At 52.1% G+C, this 21,804-nt stretch overlaps 1 protein-coding gene across 4 annotated transcripts in view; it reads right to left on the reverse strand.

Annotated features, from left to right (window-relative positions):
• Positions 1 to 21,804, reverse strand: part of FAM167A (family with sequence similarity 167, member A) — a 34,672-nt gene that overhangs the window by 12,386 nt on the left and 482 nt on the right. The window contains exons 1-3 of one of the 4 annotated variants that reach the window (XM_014534298.1): positions 21,126 to 21,184; positions 16,314 to 16,408; positions 3,582 to 4,368 (exon numbers count right to left, since the gene is read on the reverse strand). In XM_014534298.1, coding sequence (XP_014389784.1) covers positions 3,582 to 3,977 — 396 coding nt within the window. In that variant the 5' untranslated portion in view covers positions 3,978 to 4,368; positions 16,314 to 16,408; positions 21,126 to 21,184. Of the gene's footprint in view, positions 1 to 3,581; positions 4,369 to 4,883; positions 5,008 to 5,189; positions 5,399 to 16,313; positions 16,409 to 21,125; positions 21,185 to 21,804 lie in introns of those variants that run through there. The other 3 variants (XM_005859623.2, XM_014534299.1, XM_014534300.1) reach the window with 3 other exon arrangements.

The raw sequence follows: 21,804 nt of genomic DNA on the forward strand, positions 1-21,804 counted from the left end.
GCTTACCCCCCTCCTCCCCCTCCCCCGCCCTGGCTGCTAGCTCTGAAATCACACACACTCAGATGCATTTGTGATATTTTCTGAATTCGACCAGAGGGCTCAGTCCCACAGCTTCAGGGTCGTGCCCTCTCTAGCTTCCCTTTCCTGGAACATTGCCCCCACCCCAGCCCAGGCCACTTGACCGAAGGTGGGAAGCTGAAGGCTGCGACCTTCTGGCCAGGTGAGCAGTCTGGAAACATCAGAGTAGCACAATGGCCACATAACCAGGTTCTGAGTCTGTCTCCCATGAACAGCAGAGCTGGATGTCGGCCTGGAGGAGCCAGGTGGCCTAAAGCCACCTAGGGTAGAGGCGGCAGCCCTGTCTGAATACTCAGGTCTTCCTACCTGGAGGGGCAATGCCAATAGCTACACCTTGATGACCAGCACCTTCCTTGTACCTCCCAACACAGGAGCTTGAAAAAAAAAACATACACCCATTCTACTTGAAAGTCCCTGGGGGCAGTCAAGAGTGACTGTCATTTCCTTTGGTGGAAAGTGAGAGGGAAAGGAGACCCCTGAGGGAGCAGTTGGGAGCCTTTAAAGCCCTGGAAACAAGTCAAGATCCAGGCAGTCACTGTGTGTCTCTGAGCTGGACTTGCAGGAGGCAGGGGGTGGAAAAGCCGCTTGCTCAGGTGGAGAGAACACTTGATTCTGGGCTTAAAAGTGATCTGAAACTACTTTCATTGAGTTAAAAACAAATTGGTAATTTGAAGTAATACCTTGAATGAGTTAACAGATGATAAATTAGAAAAAACAATGACATGGAGTTTAATGTTTTGACTGAGACTTAAAAACAGAAGAATGGGTTTATTATTCAAATGTTGAAATCTTGTTTTTAAATCAATCAGGATTTTATGAGTTGCCTTGTTACTGTTTAATCTCCTAAAAGAGCAGAATTGCATGCATTCGAGTTGGCCTGCCTGCCCTTTGGTGTTTGGGTTGCTTTTGACCTTAGACATACCCTCTTCTGAAAGAACTGGGTTCTTGGACCCTCAGTGCAGGATGCTGTGAATAGTTCCCAGAAGCCCATTCACTGGCCGAGCCCCACGCCAAAAGGGACAGGGCGCAGGGTACAGGCTTGGGGATTCCCGGGCTTCCCTCTGAGGTACCTTCTTAGTCCCTTAGCCCCAGTCTTGTCTGCCTATCAGTCCTGATTCTCAAAATGTGGTCTGTGGACCAGCAAGGTAGCATCACCTTTGAGCTTGGTGGCAATTCAGAATCATGGATCCCATCTCAGATCTTTAGGATCAGAATCTTCATTTGAACAAGAGACCCTAGTGACCTGTATGCACATTAGAGTCTGAGTTGCTGCTCTAAGCGATTCTCTACCCTGCAGCCAGGGTGGCATGTCTGAGCAGAGCCCTCTGCAGGAGGGCTATCTCTCCAGCTTCTCTCCTGGCTCTCTCTCCCCAAAGTGCTCTACTCCCAGTGGGGAAGGCTGAGTTCAAGCTCTGGCTCTGCCACCTACTAATCATATGGTTCTAGGCAGGTCGTCTGACTTCTATGAGCCTTGGTTTACGCATCTGTAAAAGGGGCACAATCACTGTAATCACACAGGCCTGTTGTAAGAATCAAAGAGGTAATGGAGTGAGGGCTGGGACTCCCTCCAATCTTGTTTCTCCTTTTGCCCCCACACCCATGCATTCTTAGATAACCTGTTTATGTTAATGTAGCACGAGCAAGTGAGCATCACTAATTGGCACGAGGCCTCTTTTGTTTGAGGGTGTATATAAGCTGCCACTGACCAGCCAGTTGCTGGCTGCTTTGCTCATAATAAAGCATGTCCCACTTACCTACTGTCACTCATCTGTTCTTCCAATTTCCTGCTCCCAGAGGGGTCAATTCCCTGGCTGAGGAACTTGCACCCAACACAGCCTTTGACAGCCAAGATAGTCCTAACAGTTAATGTTCCTCCCTCCACCTATGGAGGATTATTCTGTCCATTACCGACGGTTGTCCTCGACCTGGCTCACCTTCCTCCTCTCTGCTAGCATACTCTGGCCAGACAACTTGTTCTGCTTGGCTTGCAATGGCTTGGCAACAAATATGAGCATGGCCCGTGGGCCTGTGGCAATGGTTCACCCCCTAGGTCAGTGATGGCGAACCAATGACACGCGTGTCAGAGGTGACACACGAACTCTTTTTTTGGTTGATTTTTTATTGTTAAATGGCATTTAAATATATAAAATAAATATCAAAAATATAAGTCTTTGTTTTACTGTGGTTGCAAATATCAAAAAATTTCTATATGTGACACGGCACCAGAGTTAAGTTAGGGTTTTTCAAAATGCTGACACGCCGAGCTCAAAAGGTTCGCCATCACTGCCCTAGGTTGTGCTTGTGAAGTACCTGGGAGCTTTAAGAACCACTGATTCCTGGGTCCTTAACCCCCCTCCCCCCAAGGTGTTCATTTGATTGGTCTGGGATGTGGTCTAGGATTTGGGAGGTTTCCAGGTTTCTGTGGGGATTCTAATATGCAGCCTGGGTTGAGAGGCACCTCTCTCTGATGCTACAGGACGAGGACAAGCTCTAGAGAACTCCCTACTGGTTTACACACAGGGAATTCCGTTTCTGCTCTCCACCCCAAAGGGAGCCAATGGAGAATGCTCACTTAGAAAGTAAAAGCCTCTGCTCCCCAAAGCAATAGAACCTCAAATGAACCCTAACCCAACAAATTGAGTCCTTGATTAATGGAAATAATTTTTTGTTCCTCTTTATGAAAACAAATGAAAGCAGGTCAGCCTCAGGAATTGAAAGGGCAACTTCCAGGGTCTGCCCTGGCCACCGTGGGTCCATCTCCCCTCCCCTCCTGTACCCCCTTGAGCACCCAGTGACACAAAGAACCCACAGATGCCCCATCTTTTATGCAAATCAACTTATATCCCAGTTACTAAAGACATAGAGCAGTGGTTCTCAACTTTCTGGCCCTTTAAATACAGTTCCTCATGTTGTGACCCAACCATAAAATTATTTTCGTTGCTACTTCATAACTGTAATGTTGCTACTGTTATGAATCGTAATGTAAATATCTGATATGCAGGATGGTCTTAGGCGACCCCTGTGAAAGGTTGAGAACCGCTGACATAGAGGAATGGCGCGTTTTAAGAAGCAGTCTCAATATCCAAAATTAAAACCAAAAAAAAAGAACACCCCCGGCCCCAGCCACGGTTATTTCAACTCATGGGGGATTCCAGGCCCCAGTGGGGATGTGTTTTTTGGGATTGTGCAGGACAACCAAACAGGCTCTGCCTACATAGACTAACGTCAGGAGTGGCACTGGGGAAGGCGGAGGACACCTTCATGGGCTCAGGTTCTCATGGGCAACACTTGCTTCATAAGTACCTGTGATCAGGGGCTTATTGATGCATGGATGTCGTGTAACTACATGGCAATAAAGCTTACCTTTGATTTAATAGGAAATGACAGATGTGCACTTGGGAGAGGTAGAGATGGGTCAGAAACAGAGAGAGGGGGACAGAGATAGAGATAGACACACACACAGAGAATGGCATCTTGGGATCCTTGCAGGGGCAGCCACTTACCAGTTCCTTCCTGAGCCAGGCTATGGCCTCGTCGATATTCTCAAAGCCTTCCAGCTTGCCCGTGGACCCGGTCCCGGCATCCTGGCTGGCACTGGCATTAGGTGGCGGGTGCCGCCTGGGCTCTCTCGGCGGCAGGGAGGGCTCTTCCTCCCCACACTCCCGCTGCTCAGCAGCCGGCCTGGGGAAGGGCCAGGCCTGCTCCTCCAGCCTCGCCTGCCATTCCAGGTAGGAGGGCCTGCGGGTCTCCAGCCTCAGTTTCTCAGTCAGGGCCTTCAGGCTCCGGAGGTGGTCGTCAGGAGGCGGGGCTGCTCCCGCCAGCACCTCTTCCCCCACCACCACTTCTTCCACCTGGATCTGGGGCACAGACATCCTAGAGCCTGCTGGGCGGTCGGACATGGGAGGTGGTGGAGGTGATGAGGGAGTCCTGGAGGCTGGTAAGGTTGGGGCCCACTCTGGAATGGTCTCACCCAGCTGGGGCCAAGGCTCCCGTGGGCATCGCTGGGGTGTGAGCAGCTCCCGGAGCCGAGAGGGACTAGGCAGGAGCGCACAGGGTGCCGTCCAGAGCAACGGTAGAGCTTTGGGTTTAAGATTCTCTCCGGAGTCCCGTGGGCGCCCGCTCCACACAAGGCAGGAACAGACAGGCGTTAGCAGGAATCTTTGGGGCAGCTTTGCCAAGAAGATCTATCAGTCCCGGAGATGCAGGCGGATCAGAGATGGGCGGGGAAGCAGCTCCCTCCTTGTGGGGAAGGGCAGGTGGCGAGAAGCTGCTGGCCAGTCCAGGGAGGCCCTGAGGAAGGATGTGAACAATGTCAGTAAAGGCTGTGAGCAGGGCCTGCGCGCTCCTAGGCAGGGGACACTGACAGGTTCAGTGACAAGGCTGCTAATTGCGACTTCAGGACTAGACATGAGGCGATTTTAATGCCTTAACCTGGTGCAGAGGAGTTCATAATAAGTCAATACTTTGTACAGGGTTTCATGATTTATGAAGTGACTGCACCTCTGTTACTTCATCATCCTTACTGCAAGTCTGTGATTCCTTGCTTTTGTCCCATTTTACATGTGAGATACCTGAGTCTCTCAGGGGTTAAATGACTCACCGAAGAGGGACATGAGGCGACTTTAATACCTTAACCTGGTGCAGAGGAGTACATAATAAGTCAATACTTTGTACAGGGTTTCACGATTTACGAAGTGACTGCGCCTCTGTTACTTCATCGTCCTCACTGCAAGTCTGTGATTCCTTGCTTTTGTCCCCATTTTACATGTGAGACACCTGAGTCTCTCAGGGGTTAAATGACTCACCGAAGAGCTCCCAGCAATTAGCCAGGACAGGGGCAGGTGGTTGGATTCTGAGGGTTCAGGTCTCCATGAGCAGCTGCATGAGGGTCCAGACGCAGACGCAGACACAGGTGTGCCATTGGGTCCAGGAACCACTGACCCCGCCCACCCCACCCACCACAGCACCTGTCCTCAGGCACCAGCTCTTCAAGGCCAGTCCTACAGCCACTCTCAGCTGCTTCCTCCCAAAACAACACCTACTTCACTCTTCAGAGGAGGAAGCAAATAGACCTGCAGCCCAGGAAGAGCCACGAATTCAGGGTGACTCACCGTTCTGGGAAGATGGTTATCACGGTCCTGCCCACACAGCAGTGCCTCCTGGGCAAGGGCTCCAGCTCCCTCATCTGACTTGGCCTCCCCACCTCTGGGGAGAAGGTTGAGCCAAGGTGCTCGCCCCATAATATCAGGGCACAGGGTAGAGAAGTGACCTGGAGTTAGACCTTGCCCCTCCCACCACGTCTCTGCACCCACAGGCTCTATCAGAGCAGGACCATTTGACTCAGACTATGGAGGGAAGCCTGGAGAGGGTACCACCTTGGTGTGGAAGGGGGGGGAGGGGGGAGGAAGAGACTTTTATTGACTTGTAGGTGCCTTAAAAGGTCTCTTCAAGGAAAATAAAACTGGAACTGAGAGTGTGCTTGCTTAGTGTGGAAGCGGGGGGAGGAGGGAGGAAGAGACTTTTATTGACTTGTAGGTGCCTTTTAAAAGGTCTCTGCAAGGAAAATAAAACTGGAACTGAGAGTGTGCTTGCTTGTCTGGGGTGAGGGGACTGGGCACTGGGTGATGGTGGGCAGGCATAGGACGAGGCAGAATTGGAGGGGAGCAAAATCAAAACACAGGCGGGGCCACTCAGGGAGGCTGTGCGGCTTCTCTCCCACGTGGGCACGGAGGTGCTCAAGAGGGCATGAGCGGGGGGCGGGGAGGGGGGTAGGGGATAGCGTGGGGATAAGGACACATATGTAATATCTTAATCAATAAAAAATATATATTAAAAAAAAAGAAGAGCAGAGCTTGCTGTCTGTTCCAGGTGTTTCTACAATTCCCACCTGTGCTGTAACCTGCCCAGAGGAAGACTGGCTGCCCCTTTCCCATGCTCTGCTGCCCCTGCTTTGGGGCACCCCTGAGGAACAAAGAGAACTATTCCACCCTAATTGATGGCAGAGAAACCTGGATCTCACCTCCAACCACGCAGGTGGGGATCCCCTGAGGAATTTCCACAAATGGTGCATTGCCAGGCCGCACTCCTGGGGGTGGTAACTCAGTTAATCTGGAGTGGAACTCCGGGTATATTAAAGCTCCCCAAGGGGTCTGAGTGAGGCCGGGGTTCCTAGATAGAAACACCAGATGTGGAATCAGACTGCCTTAGCTGAGGGTGCTGTCAGGCTAGCTGAGCCTCCGTTTCCTTGCCTGTAAAATGGGGCCATAATACCAACCTCCTGGGTTTGGGGCATTGGCAGAACTAAGGTTGGTCCATGTATTCTGTAGGCTTAGGTGGGGTGTTCTCATGGGTGTCTTTCTGTGCAGTCACGTGGTCACACAGGCGTCTTTAGAATCTCTTCTAGTAAAGACCAATTAGTCGCTTTCTGGGGCCACTCCCAGGCGCCGTCTACCTCTTTGCTGAGATGCCAGAATCTGTTTTGAGTGTGCCTTGGGGCGGCTTCACCCCAGAAAGGCTTCTTCCCACTGACACAGGAGCTCTGATTATTCCCAGCAATGCTTTTTGGAGAGGATCTAGTTGCAGGCAACCATGAGCAGATGAAACTAATGGGAAGGCTCACGTCCCCTCCGTCTCCCCCAGCTACACACCCATGGAAGACAGCAGGGCATCTACAGCGGAGGGAGAACCTGTTAGGGAAGGGTCTCCCTTTGGGGTGGGCGAGTTATGACTGGATGACTTTATGAGGCTGCCTCCTTGGGAAGGGGGAGGTTATGTTAATTATCAGTTTCTGAATCAATTCAGAGAAGGCCTGTGAAGACAACGTCAGGGCAACTTGGGGCATTAACAGGAGCACCAGCACACTGTGAGTCAGCTAATGATGATCCTTCAATCCGCTGAGCCTTAGGGAGTGTGTAAAAGCACCCCTGTGCACACCACTGCTCCTCCCAGTAGCCCCGAGCAGCAGGAGGGATCACCCCATTTCACAGCTGGGAGGGCTGAAGGGCCCGCCCCTGGCCCCAGGCAGGTGGCAGGAGTGGGACTTAGGCACAGTCTTCAGACTCTAATCAGCCTCTTTCTACTCCAGAGGGTGTGGGCCTTCGGGTCAGACTCCAGGGCAGCCAACTCTCTGATCGTGGGCATATTGTGTTATGAACACGCTGCTTCTGCATCCTCTTTTGAGAAGTGGGGGTCACCAGGACCAGCTATGGAATTTGCCCGACTCGGTGCAAAATGAGAATGCAGGGCTCCTTTTAAAAAGAACGAAGACTTTTAAGATGGCAACAGCAGAGCGTTAACCCGGGCGCAGGGCCCTGCGGGACTGCCTAGGTCCCTCGCTCATGAAGCAGACCCTGGGGTAATACCGTGGGCTTCATCCATCATTGTGAGGATTAAAGTAGCAAATAGCGAGCCCTTAACCTGGTGAGTGGTATACTTCAAAAAAGTATACCTCTAAAGTGACACTTTAAAAAGTATTATTCTTAACCTTTACAATTTTATTAACCAATGTCACCCCAATAAATTTAATTTAAAAAATATTATCCTTAAGATGATAAGACCTATCCGTGCCACATCAGTCATAGCCCCAGATGGCCCCTTCGGGCTGCCCTGAGCAGTCATCCTGGTGGCCCCTGACCTGAGCCCATCTCCGCACCCTTCCGTCCTTCCTTGAAAGCCAACTGACATGAAGTCGGTGGACACCACCTCCCCCCTCCCACCCGATTTTCAGGTCTCGATTGCATTTTCATCATGCCAGACGAGGTCTGCCATAGCGAAGAGGAAAAAGAGCCCAGTTTACAAAATCACCACAATATATCCACTCCCTTCCCTTCCTGCTCACATTTTACTAATAAACACCCCAGCTCATGGCCTGGGGCCCCAGGTGACCCAGGTGACCCAGGTTTGACTGTGTTAGCCATGAGGTGAGAGCAAGGACTGGGGTGGGATGCAAGCCCCTGGAATCAGCCCTCTCCTCTTGGCCTCAGCTTCCTAATCTGTGCACTGGTGCCCCCCTCCCCATCTGCCTCGAAAGTATGCTCTGAGAATCAGCTGGACTCACCTGTGAAAGCTCTCTGCAAACTGTAAAGAGCGGTATCCACCTGAGGATTATTACTATCGTCACGGCACGTGTGGTAGACCAGGGACTCAGCCCTTTAGGAGGTGTGGTCACGTGCAGCCTGCAGGGACCAAGTCCTTGACTGCCTCCTATTGCCCCCAGCACTCCCGGGATTTGCTGAAACCAAATCTGTCCTCCTGGTCACTGAACCAGGGAACACTGCCTCTCTGGATGTCCCAGTGCCCCAGGGCTCAGTGGGGTTTCCCCCTCCCTCCCAGCTAGAATGTCACCCATGCAGGCCAGGCCAGGCATGACTGAGTTGGACCCAGTCTGAGCTGCAGGAGAGGTGCCAGCCAGGTGCAGGGGGCAGAGGAGCGCTGGCCAGCTTCCTGGGCCGAAGGGCAGTGGGGGCTTCCACTTATCTGGACAAACTAGGAACTTCCAGGGTGTGGGCTCTGGAGGAGGGACCCTCTAATGCCTGGACAGTCAGGCTTTCTTTACGCTTAACCTAAGTCCTTCCTACACACTTTCTCTCACTCGGCTTTGCATATGCCAGAGGCTGAGAAGGAAAGCCAGGCCTGGGACCTGGGGCAGCCAGAAAAACAAGGTCAGACCATAGTCCCCCCAGGCCCAGGTGAGGCCCACCAGGCAGTCCACCCCACCCCCTGCAAGGGACCAGCCCCGGGGCATGTGGGCCTTTTTTGCAGTGGGGACATGCCTTTCTGCACGCAGCGGCTGCTGTTCAAGCAGGCTGCCTGGCTCGCTCCAGACCACGGTGGCTGTGGGAGGGAAGGGCTGTGCCAGCCATGAGCTAATTCCTCTGGCTGCCGGAGGACCCATGTGGGTGCAGCTCAGTCACTCAGCCAACACCTCGCCTCATGATGACCTAATCTGTTCACTTGGACAACTTTCAAACCCACTTCCTAGATGGGCTCTGAGGGCAGGGAATGGTACAGGGGGCTGCTGGCCCATTTTCTGTCTCTGTCTGTCTGTCTCTCTCAGACCTGTTGCCCTACATTCTTCTGAGAAACTAGAAAGCTGCCCGCTCTTTGGACCTATGGGCCTGTGCCTGCTCCTTCCGGTCTTAGGTTCTTCGCTAGAACCGTTCCATTTCTTCTCCATAAAGGCCCACCTGTCCAGCACTCCCGTCCCACTGAATTCCACGCTCTCTCAGGCCCTGTGACTTTGTACCAGCTGTTCCCTCAGCCTGCAATGCCCTTCCCTTCCCTCTATGCCTCAGTTCTCGGGAATTTTCTCCTTCAGGAAGTTTTCCTTAACTTGCCCGAGCAGTGTGTGCAACAAGAGCACTTCAGAGAAACAATGATGTCATCACAATATTAGCTAATGCTTACTCAGAGCACACCACGCCAGGCATTGTTCTAAGAGCTTTACATGCACTAACACATTTAGTCCCCACAACAACCCTCTGGGGCAAGTATCATCATTGTCTCCATTGCACAGACGAGGAGACCGAGGCACGGATCGACTGAATAGCTTGCCCATGGTCACAGAACTAAGTGGTGAAGCTGGGATTTGAACCCCTGCAGCCGGCTCCACCCTGGCTTGTAACCACTAGGCTACCTGGCCCTTTCAAGCCACAGCACTTCTACCAGGGACCTTCTTTTTTTTTCTTTTTATGTTTTTATTGATTTTAGAGAGGAAGGGAAAGGGAATATAGAGAGAGAAACATCAATTTGTTGCCTCCTGTACACACCCCAACCTGGGACTAAGCGTGCACCCTGGGTATGTGCTCTTGACCAGGAATTGAACCAGTGACCTTTCAGTGCAAGGGATGACACTCAAACCAACTGAGCCACACCATCCAGGCCAGGACCTTCTTGATGGTGTCGTCCACCAGACGGAGCTTCAGGAAGGTGAGAACCAGGCTTTGTATCCTGGAACCTCCAGCACTTAGTGCCATGCTGCTCTCTTTAAATGGTCATGGGCTAAATGAGCAAATGGAACAGATTTCCCCTCTCCTATCCCCCACCCCCAACACACACTCTCACTCACTGTGACCTATCCTTGCTCAGGTCTGAGCCGGTCTGGACAGGCACAGGGAAGCAGAGTGGACCTGGACTTCCTGTGATGGCACCTTCACCACCTGTCCTTATCAGACCTGCCCTGACCTCAGAGTCCTGGACACAGGCTGTCAGGCCCTAGGAAGACAGGAGTGGCCTCACCCTGCATCAAGGGCCAGGACTAGGTGCTGGCACACAGACAGGGCCATTCAGCATCCCACGTACAGCTCTAGGCCCTCCTCCCCGTCCAGCATCATCAGGCAATTTCCACTCAACATCCCTTCCCTCCCTCTTGAAGGAGCATTTTTTTTCCTATGGGGAACCCCTCCATGTGCTTGCTGGGGACTGACAGTCCCTCTCTGGCCTCAGGGCAGTCACATGACTCGAGCTGAGCCAATCAGAGCCCCCCTGGGGTTTTGCATCAGAACCATCCTGGAGCTGCATGTTCCCTGCCGGCTGGGGCTGCTGGCTCACCATCTCCCTCACCACAGGCAGAGGGGCTGCCTGACAAACCAAGCCAAGCATGTGAGATAGCCGGAGGCCCTCAGCCCTGTTGGAAGCCACCACCTGACCTTGATTATATAGCTTATATACAGTGGGGCCTTGACTTACGAGTTTAATTCGTTCTGAGACCGAGCTCGTTAAGGAGCTCGTTAACTCAAATTACTCTATCAACTCAATGCAAAAAAATCCGCCGAGAGACAGCTGGTATCTCAAAAAACTCATTAGTTGGGACACTTGTAAGTCAAGGCCCCACTGTACTCTCTTTGCTTAAGCTTCTTTGACTGGGTTTCTGACCTTTGCAGCCAACATAAGCATGTGTTGGACAAAGAATATAGAATAACATGGCCAATATTTGTTGATATTTGTCTTTGGTTTGTTTGCCGTTTACTGTTGGTAGGGAGCTCCCTGTTTTGTGCGGGAGAGCAAACAAGCCAGGCACCTGCCCTCTGAAACCAGAGGATCACATCCTCCCTCCTCCCTGGCCACCAGGTGCCGTGGCAACTAGGTGCAAACATGTGATTTGAACTTGGCCAATCAGATGCCCAGGCCCAGGCCTCTGAATCTGGTGTGTGAGGGCAGAATGGAGGGTCAGGTGGGGTTCATTTGTAGCCATATCCAGCCTCGGAGGCAGATGTGACCTGTGGGGATTAGCTAAGCCATCCCCAGAAAAGGACTGTTGCGGGGTCTGTTATTGTGATATAATAAGAAATATATTTGGTCTCTATCCCCAGCTCCTGAGACAGAGCTCCTAAAACCCTTTTTAAATATATATTTATATTTATAGTTACATTTGATTTCAGAGAGAAATGGAGAGGGAGAGAGAGATAGAAACATCAATGATGAGAAATCATTGATTGGCTGCCTCTTGCACACCCCCTACTGGGCATTGAACTGGCAACTAGGGCATGTGCCCTAACCCAGAATCAAACCGTGACCTCCTGGTTCATAGGTTGACACTCAACCACTGAGCCACCACTGCTGGGCTCCTAAAAACCCTTTTAATCTTCTAGGTGACGAGAGTGATAGGAAAACCTCTGTTATAATGTCTGCTTTTTGTCCCCAGCTCCTGAGACAGCTGCATACTGATACAAATGAAAGGAGCATCTTTTGTTACTCACAGCAAGGCTCTCTCGACCCCACTGGAGCTCATGTCAATGAGCTGACATTTGGATAGCCCCTCAGGATAGGGCGGGTGGCCAGGGGAAATAACCAGGTGATAGATCATGCCTATCTAATGAGGCCTCCAAAAAAGCCTAACTGAAGGGATTCAGAGAGCTTCCAGGTTGGGGAAGACAGGGGGTGCTGGGAGGGCAACATGCCTGGGAGCTCTGCACCCCTCCCTCACACCTGATTGATAGCCAGCCATTTAGAAATACAGGTGACAACCTGGGACTTGCGATTGATGTGTGATGTGGGGGACAGTCTAGACCAGTGATGGCGAACCTTTTGAGCTCGGCGTGTCAGCATTTTGAAAAACCCTAACTTAACTCTGGTGCCGTGTCACATATAGAAATTTTTTTATCTTTGCAACCATAGTAAAACAAAGACTTATATTTTTGATATTTATTTTATATATTTAAATGCCATTTAACAAAGAAAAATCAACCAAAAAAATGGTTTGCCATCACTGGTCTAGTGGGACGAGCCCCTAACTGGTGGAATCTGGTGCCAGCTTCAGGTAGACAGTGTCCAATTGAGTTAAAGTGCAGGCTACCCAGTTGGTGGCTGCAGAGAACCGGGGAATCGGCTGGTGTGGAAACTCACACGCCTGGTGTCAAAAGTGGTGTGGGGCGCTGTGTGGGTAACAACCTAGCACCTCTCTGAACTGGTCTCAGAGGGTCATTTCACTCACAGGACTCTCTCCTGTTTTCCCAGCGGCCCTGCTTCTGCCTGTTTGAGTCTTTACCTCCTGCCACTTCTGTGAACACCTTACAGTAATGTTGTCTTTTGATGCTTACAACCAAAAGCCCTGGCTGAAATGAAGGGGAACGTACAACCCATTTGGGGAGGCGATATGTATAACTGAGGGCTGAGTAGTGTCATGAAACAGGGTGACTCCCCTCCCCACGACTCCATGTGTCCTTAGAGGGGCTGGTACCACCTCCAGGGAGAACCACGGGGTGGTGACCATTGTCCTCTTAAAGAAGCTTTTACCAGGAGTCCATCTGCATTCATAGCTTTGTTTCCTAATTTACAGTCTACTACAGGCAATGCTTGGTGAGGACATAACAACTTCATGCATGTAAACTTACACTCTTCCTTCCAGCAGAAGTGCCATCCATGGGTCCTTGTGCATAAACTGACACACTCTGGTTTTAGGCTTGGTGACACCCTCCGTACGCTCAGCAGAGGAGCCACAGACTGCTCTGCACAGGCATGTGAGGCCCTGCCTGCAGTCCAGGCCGGCCCTGCTCCCAGCAACAGAGCAGTGGATAGTAGGCAATGGTGGGCACATGAAGGCAGGAAGACATCCCATCCCCCCAGGCCTGCCTTGCTGAGGAAACTCGGATCCTGCAGGATCCTTAACCACAGTATGGCCAATTCTTCATAGCAGAAATGTCCCCGCAGGAGACAGACCACAGCAGCGGGCCTGCTCCGGGGGCACAGTGCCTCTGGCTCTGTGTCCGCTGCTGAGCCTTCTGCCACCTCTGAGCGTTCACCCCTTGTGAGGCTGTCATGCTCCTCAACCAGGTCAGGGGTCACTCCCGAAAGCCAGCACCTCTGTTGAGCGTGTTGCCTGTGTCACTAAGCCTCAAACCCTCCTTAGAGAGAGTCATTCCCTGAGCTCAGGAGTGGCCTAAGGACAAGCAGCATCTGCCCCATCCATAGCCAGCGCTTGTGTGGGGGGCGGGGGGCAGTCAGAGGGCTGCAGGAAAGGCAGCTGAAGCCCCCGCTCTGACTCCCAGTCTTGGCCAGGCCAGGCCACCTCCCTCCTCTCCGCAGAGCTGCATGTTCCCACCTCCTACCTGAGACCAAGGCAGGGCCCATGTGACTGAGAGCCGCTCAGAGGCTGAGATCAAAGGGGGACCCCAGCTCCCCAGGCTGTGGGTCTGCATTCTGAGACCAGAACCACCCCCAGTGGGAGCAGTGAGACTTGGGGAGTCACCTTGCCTCACTGCCTGGGTCTCTGCCCCTCTTTTGAAAATGGGGTGATGCAGCATCCACCCTGCAGAGGCATGAGAGTGAGGGAAGGGCTCGGTGGACTAGAACCTGTTTTATAAACAGAAAGAAATTCAGGGTAGCTCAGGCCACACTCATACCTCAGTCTTTTACTTTCCTTTTCTAAAGCAGATATGGGGTCATTCGGCCTGGGACTCTGACTCGGAGCTGTGACAAGGCAGGCTTTCTGGTCTGGGTTTACTCATAAATCCTGGTGCTCAACTCAAAAAGGGAGCTCAGGGCCAGGACTCAGGACTGACCTCCGGCGGTGGCGGCGTTGGGTGGAGGCAGTGAAATCCCCGCCTGTGTTCTGCAGACTTGTAGGAGCACCAATGCTGGGGCTGAGAGGCTGGGGGACACAGGCCTGCGCCCCACAGAGCTGCCCACAGGAGCCAGGGAGCTTCCAGGAGCTTCCAGAGATTGTGTTTTCTCTCCTCATCAGAGGTTGCTATGGTGACCGAAGCAGGAGGAGACACCCGCTGGTCTGGCTCTACACAGATCATCTATCCTGGCTCATCTTTATTCCAGGTCTTGGTCAGAGCTGGTACTGGGAGCGCCTGAGAGGGGGGAAGGACATCCAGAGTCCAGACCCTTGGCACCAGTTACGTGTGCGTGGTGGGAGAGAATTGTGTTGGGACATTGTGTGTGCTTGTGTACAGGTGGGGGGATAGGGGTGGGTTACATTGCTGCGTGTGTATTATGATGTGCAGGGGGGATGCTAGTGAGAGAAGTGGGGTGGTGTCAAGAGTGCACATGATAGTGAGGCCTTTCCCAAATGTGCCCTTGATCTATACCTCAGGGGAGAGCACACCTGCCAGCTGCACGCTGCCCACAAAGGAGAACCCTCCACTTCCACTTCCTGGAAGCTATGGATTATTCCTCCTGTCCCGGCAGCAAACCATTGTGAGAATCCAGCCATTTCTTCTAGGCTGTGTTCCCTGCTCTCAAGCCTTGGCTCTCTCACCTGACTTCTCCTTGAGGACAGTGACTTTCTCGTGTTTACTGCTGTACCTGGCACATAGTAGGTGCTCAGTAAACTTGTTGAATGAATGAACGAGTGAGTGAATGGATGAATGAATAAAGGAGAACTTTTATCCCTTTGTTTGTCATTGGCCCATTTGGGAACTCCCTGATCCTCACCAATTCTAAAGCTCTGCTTTAGGGCTTAACTGAAGGCTTGCCTCCTCTCCTAAGCCCTCAAAGACACCTCACCTCCCAGGCCATTCCTTGTCTGAATTCTGGCACTGGCTTCCATTACGCTCATGGCTCACTGGCCTGTATGACCTTGAACTGTGAGAGTGTCCTGTCTCCTTGACCAGATGTCTAGCTCCTCAATGGGAAGGACATTACTTCCTCTTTTGTGTCCTGAGCACAGGCCTCTGCAAACAGCAGATGTTCAATGAACGCTGGAGACTGCAATGTTGTGAATCAGTGAACACATTCTAGCCTGAATAGTTCACACATCCAGGTGGTTTCCTGCCCAGAAGACCTCCTGCAGGTTCATGGGTAAGACTTGCAAGATCAAGATGTTTCTAGTGAGTCTGAATTAGGTGGGGGAGGGGCATGGATTTGGGGGAGGCTGGTCTAAACTCTATGCTTTATCCTTTCCCCATAAACTCATGTTTGAATTTGACTAAGTCTTTGAGCCTAGTTCACCACCTCATTCTACAATCATTGCTCTTTCTGAATGGAACTGACCACTTCCTCTCCAAACAAAATTTTAGCACTTTTCTACCCCAGTCTTGGGTACTGACCCTGGTCTTCCTACGTTGCATGACTTAGTTACATTTCTGATGTACCTGTTAGGTGGTCAGCTATGTCTTTGTTTAGCATCCCTCTGTGGGCACCACCCCTGTTTCAGGTGATCTGAAGGGACTGTGAGTTACAGCTCCCTGCCCATTGCCACCACCCCTAGGAACACTCATGTGATCCAGACAGACATTCCTTTTAGGTCTTACTCTGGCAAGAGTGACTGGTCCATTGGATGAACACCTGGCCAAGCAAGGCCATCTGGATATTTTCATAGGATTTAAATATAGACGCATAGAAACAGGGTGTCTTTTCAGATGAGGTAGCTCAGCTGGAAGGATCTAAACCTGAAGTTTCCAGGGTCCATCTTTCTCAGCCTCATGGAGAAAGCTCCTCACTCCCCTTGATTCTCCTGCTCCAGGCAGCCCCAGGCCACCTTCTGCCCAGGGTCCTAGCACTACTGCTGGGAGATGGGAATGAGACAACCCTTTTGGACACCCAGCCAGAGGCAGGAGAGAGGAGAGCTCCTGGCCTGGAAGACAGCCCCAAGGGCCCCATCCCACCTTCAGTTACTATGGCAACTCACTTCCCCTCGAAAGCTCCCACTTCTCTCCCTCAGAAATGTGTTTTGGTGCAATGGCCTTTACACTTCCTTGTACCCCAAGGACAGACTCTAAACCACAGCATAGACTCTGTCACCACGTCTCAGAGCCACATCCACCGGGAGCAGAGGCAGAGCACCGACCTACCTGTACTCCTGGATGTGTCACTCAGTGCAGGTGGGTTTGCAACATCCTGTGCTAATGGCTGCAGCTCAGCTTTTTCAAAACATCTGTTTCCACACCTGAAACAACAAGAGCAATCACTAACATTTTGAAATCACACTGCAGTATACAGATTCCGCCCCCTCTTCCACCTCCCCCCCGCCCCCAACACACACACACAGGATGGCCTGGGCCGGAGAGACCTTCCTGAGAGTTATTACAGGACAACCACAAACCAGAGAAGTCGCCAGACTTGCCAGGGTCACACAGCACCGTTAGTGTGGCTGACTGGCTTGGGTTGATCTTGGTTCCAGGTTGAGCTTCTGTTGTCTCGAATACAGGGAAACCTTGCTTCGTCTCACTAAGCTATTGTGAGGCTAGAATCTATAAAAAATACTTGTTAAGACCTTTGCACATTCAGAGCTCTCAGTCTGTGCTGAATAATTGATGGGTGCTGCTCCTGGCTGCTTAGAGCAGATTCACAGGCCTCTGCCATAGGCTGGGAACGTGGAGACCTTTCCCATCATTTTGCCCAGTGAAAGAATTTGCCGAGGAAATCACCAAGAAAAAGTTGTGTTCCCTGTTGGTGTGGGGGAGACCCTGGCTCCCGGGAGCCATAGATCTAATCTAATTTATTGCCTCACTGAAAGGAGAGGAGAAAGTGCAGGCTGCTGCAGGGAGGGGGCTGCGGGCTACCCAGAGTCTCTGCCACGGTGGCTTTTCCAAGGCTGTGAGGCCCTGGGAAAGGGTTGCTTTGCTCTGACAGGCAGGAGAAAGGTGCCTGGGAATCTGAGAGTTGGGTGGGGAGGCACGGAATCAGCCCTGGGAAAGGAAGAGTATGAAGCAAGGTTTTCCTCCATGAAAACACCTGACAAGGCAGAGATGTCTGGGAAGGGCAGAGGCAGCCTCTGTGGCCATCCCTGCCGACGGCTGCATGTGACCATAGAAACTTCCTGTCCAAAGGCCCTGGCAGCAAGGATCAGGGAGCAGAAAGTAGACACAGGGTGGCTATTAAAGCAATTTGCAAAGTAGGCAGTTTGAGCCGGTATTCTGGCTATGAGAACAGGGAACAGCTGGCTAAACTTTAAAGCAATTTGCAAAGATCAAAGTAGGCACAGTTTGAGCTGGTATTCTGGCTATGAGAACAGGGAACAGCTGGCTAAAACTTACGGAACCATTCACGGCTCAGGACACCAAGGATGCACAATCCTCCCACAGCGGGATGTGGCCTACACAGTGTCTCCTGACTGGCATTTGTCTCAGTCCCCGAAACAAGACCGATTTAGGACTATCCCGACCCACAGGATAATTGGCTCCAATTTCAAATGAGCAGAATCAACAAGTCCCAGCTCAAGTGGGTTTGTTCTGATGACTGGCTTTCTCTCTCACTCTGCAAGTTCCAACTCAATGGTTTCACGAGGACTTCCTAAGTAGTCTCATGGTGTGCTCCGTGCTCATGCAAGTCACTTCGCTTTCATACTATGTCTGGACCTGCCGGCCTCCCAGGCGGCTGAAGAGCCCTTGGAGTTTCTGTGTGTGTGGGCAGGGCCCCGTCCTAATGACTCCAGGATGGGGAGTTGAGGGTGGTTCCAGCTTGGGCACAGCCTGACCAGCAACATTTGGCACTGCCTGCCACTCACCCAAGGTGCCCCCCGCCCTGGGGCTTGGAGGGGACATTTGGCTCAGGCACTGCACAAGCAGAACAGAAAGCAGGACCTGTGACCTCCTTCCACATTACTAAGAACACTTAGTAATTCTATGACCTTGGGTCATTGATTTAACCCCATAGTTCTCAGGTTCTTCATCCATGAATTGGGGATCATAACGGAACCTACCTCAAAGCTTTGGAAGGATCCAGTGAAGTAGAGTGTATGCAAATTCTTAGTTTGGCCTCTAATAACACTGTCACCCCACTCCAGTGGACTATGGCCAGCACTTTAGCTGTCTTTCTGTCGGCTCAATACCAGGCATTTGATAATTAGCAGAGTAAACATTAGAAACGCATTCTCCTTGGTGAAAGCAGAGGTATTCAAGACGTGTGGGTTGGCCAAATGGATTCTGAGACACACCTGACTCTTGTAAGAGCAGGAGAAAGAATGCAGTGAGACCTCAAGGGATATGCGGTCAGGGCATCTAGAGACGCAGATGGCTGCAACTAGCCCACAGAACAAGCCGTGTGAGCGCTGCTGGACCCATTTGCAAGTAAATAGTTGCTCAGAAAATATCTACATATGTGGCAGAATTTGGTCAAAGGCTTGCTTTTATTCGGCTTGATAATGAGGTCTGCCTTCACGTCCTCAAAGTTTTCAGTGGCTGCTGTCAAATAAATAAACCAAACACCCAACACAACAAAACCTGAGAGTTGTGACCAAATGGATTCAGGTCAGTTCACAGTATGGTGCTGTCTCCAGAGCATAGCACATGTCAATGCTCACAGGAGAGGGAGGTAGTGCCACTTTTAACTTGATGGTGGTCAGGGGCGCCAGGGCCTCACTGGCCTCCAGTCCAGGATCCTGATCCAGAACCTTCCTGGGTACTCATCCCCCTGAGAACTCCCCAGTTGGCCTTCCGGGTCACCCTGGGTCAGACTCACAGGCTCTGTTGGCTTTCTGGAATGAGGAAATGCTGCTCAGTCTTTAAGAAACCCTGAAACTGTGGCTGAGGCAAAGGTCACTGTCTGGGCCCATGATGTATCTGGAAAATCAGTTCTTCCCTTCGAGTTCCCACAGGACAAGCCCTCTGAGGAAGTCTTTGGGGACCCATTACCAACTCCCACACTTGGACCAGAATACCCGAGGAGAATTTCTGGCCATACTAGAGAAATTGCCTTGAAGAAATGGGGCTCAGTCTGCACCCTGGGAGAAACTGAACTTCCACACCTTCCTGGGGCTCTGCAAAGGCTGCTGGGCAGGGGACCCAGGTGTGAAGAGGCCCCTGATGCTGGAGAGCTCACTACCCCTCTACCACTAGAGATGGGAGAGCCCTTCCTTGATGGGCAGGGCCTACTGGGAGATGGGCTGCTGCTCTTTGCACTCCCTTCTCCAAGGAGTTTTTCATGGGTGAGCGTTGTTGCAGGGTGCAGGTGGGAAGGTCAGGCAGCATTCAGGAGGAAAGAAGATGGGCTTGGGGCAGCCCAAGCCTCTAAGTTCTCCTCTTGCCCACCTTCCTTCTCCCTTTTTTCCTTCCTCATCAATGAGAGAAGTATGTGTGTCTTGGGGGAGAGGAAGGATAAAGACGGGGAAGTGCTGGGCTTTCATGCTCCAGGGCCACTCTCCTAACCATGAAGAAGCTCATATGTGTATCCTTCCCAACTCAAGTTGGTAGCTTGACCCTCTGCAGCAGCTCACATTCTGCAGGCTGATCAGAAAGTTAGCCAGGCCTACATGTCACCCCCCTCTGAGCCTCTTTCCCACCTCCAGTCTCACCCTGCTCCCATGTACCCACTGCCCTCATTCAACGCATCCTCACCCCTTCAAGGTCTGCTTCAGAATTTGCCTTTCCCTCCTTACTCCTCTCCCCTACCCAAATCCTAGGCTACATTTGCATTTTAAGAGCCATCCTGGTTAATCCTAAAGAGTTTCCAATTCATGAGTGAGGACTCCCCCACCCCTAGTCTGTAAACCAGAGAGCAAACTGCTCAGATTATCATTCATCTTCTACCTTTGCAAATAGCTCAACCTCCCAGTCAAGCAAAGCGCCATTGTGGGGAGAACACACCTCCAGCGGGTCCTGGGAATTCCAGATGCTGTTTTCGGGCCAACGGAGTTCTCCCGTAGCAAAATTTACCTATGGAAAACTACCCCAGTGTGTGAGCAGCCTAACAAGCAGTTTCTTCCTCGTTGGCCTGGGGCTCTGTGGATCTACCTCAGGAAATTCTTAGGCTGTGCCTTAATTTACTTCCCGGCCAGAGTTCCTATTAGAGGCCACACTGGTGAATACAGGAGCGGGACTGATAATCTAGTGGAAATCCATGCATGTAATTGGGAGAACAAGGAGAGATGAGAACAAGTGTATGAGAACTTGAGGGTCTTCAGATGGGCAAAGGGAAAAAGGGGCGGGGGAGGAGAGGACCCTTCTCTCTGGTTCAGGCCAGCAGGGCAGAAGTGAGCCAGGCCCGATTACAGAGCCTTTCAGACTCCTGATACAAGAAATGGCTTTCCTGGCTCCACAGGGTCTCCGGAGATGGCAAGAACCTTCCCAGGTCACAGGACGAGCCAGTCACACAGCTCTGGGTGAAACGGGCTTCCACCCCCCTCTAGGTCTCTTTCCTGGGATCTGCTAAAGCAGCCATCCTTTAAGGGCACTGTCTTAGTTAGGAGTCAGGCACTCGAGGTTGAATGACTCTCTCTGCTCTTCAGCAGCCACGTGAACTGCACCAAGTTACTAAATTTCTCCAGCCTGGTTGGCAAAATGGGGATAGTATGTCCCCTGGAAGGACAATTGTGAAGATAAAATGACCAACAGATGTGAAGGCGTCTCAAGCAGTGCCTGGCTGGTAAATGCACTCAGGACAGAAGAGCTGTCATCTTTCCCCTCTAAATACAGCCCGAGGGTGCTTTGCCAAGCCCCTCAGACATGCTGGCAGCAGCTCCCACCCTGCGGATGCGGTCAGGCCAGAGGTGCGCGCCACCTCTGCTCTCCCAGGACTTTGCCTACACTCTGCACTCCCCATCTGTGCCTGGTGGGCAGCAGGACTGCCTGGGTCAGAAGGGAAGCTGCTTCAGAGCCTGGCCTCCCTGAGCACTTTGGGGATGGCCCTGTGGATGGGAACCTGGGCTCATCCCACCTGAGACTCACCAGGAATGGCTGGGAGTTCGTGGAAACCAACCTGCCTTCCAGACCTTCTCAGGAGGAACCACACACACCAAGGTGAATGAAAACCAGATGCAGGCAATAGGAGGTTGTGTGTGTGTGTGTGTGTGTGTGTGTGTGTGTGTGTGTGTTTTAAAGCAGAACATCCCACCTGCCTTGATGGGAGGAGACACCTGTTCACTCCCGGGGACTACAGAACTCCCTGCCCTCTCCCAACCTCAGGGCTGGCCTGCTCATTCCTGCGGGCCCTTTGGGCTGTGCATTTCCCCCTGATCACATGGGCCTCAGCCCTACAGAGCACCCTTGGGCCCAAGCGCCCTCGGTGGGTTGGTCACATTTTCTGAGTTACAAATGCAGCTCGGGGCAGGAACTTTGTCACTGAGTCTGAAGTAGACAGAAGGGACAGGGTGGGCTTGGAGATGACCAGCGGTCTGGAGAGGCTGAGTGGGGCTCCTCCCTCTCAGACCCGGTACCCCAAATCTCCACGCAGATCTTAACCCTGGAGGTGGCCAGCTGCGATTTGGGAGATGGAGTCCAGCCACTTGTCTCACGCCCCTCGAGGGAAGAGTCCCAGAGGCCGGTGAGGTGGGGTGTGCCTTACAGCGCCCTGAGATCGGTGTTCCCCGCAGATTCAGGCAGGCTGCTTCCCGCCCCTGCCGCCGGG

Source organism: Myotis brandtii, unplaced genomic scaffold (assembly GCF_000412655.1).
Source record: "Myotis brandtii unplaced genomic scaffold, ASM41265v1 scaffold1282, whole genome shotgun sequence".
In the NCBI taxonomy this organism is placed as follows: Eukaryota; Metazoa; Chordata; class Mammalia; order Chiroptera; family Vespertilionidae; genus Myotis; species Myotis brandtii.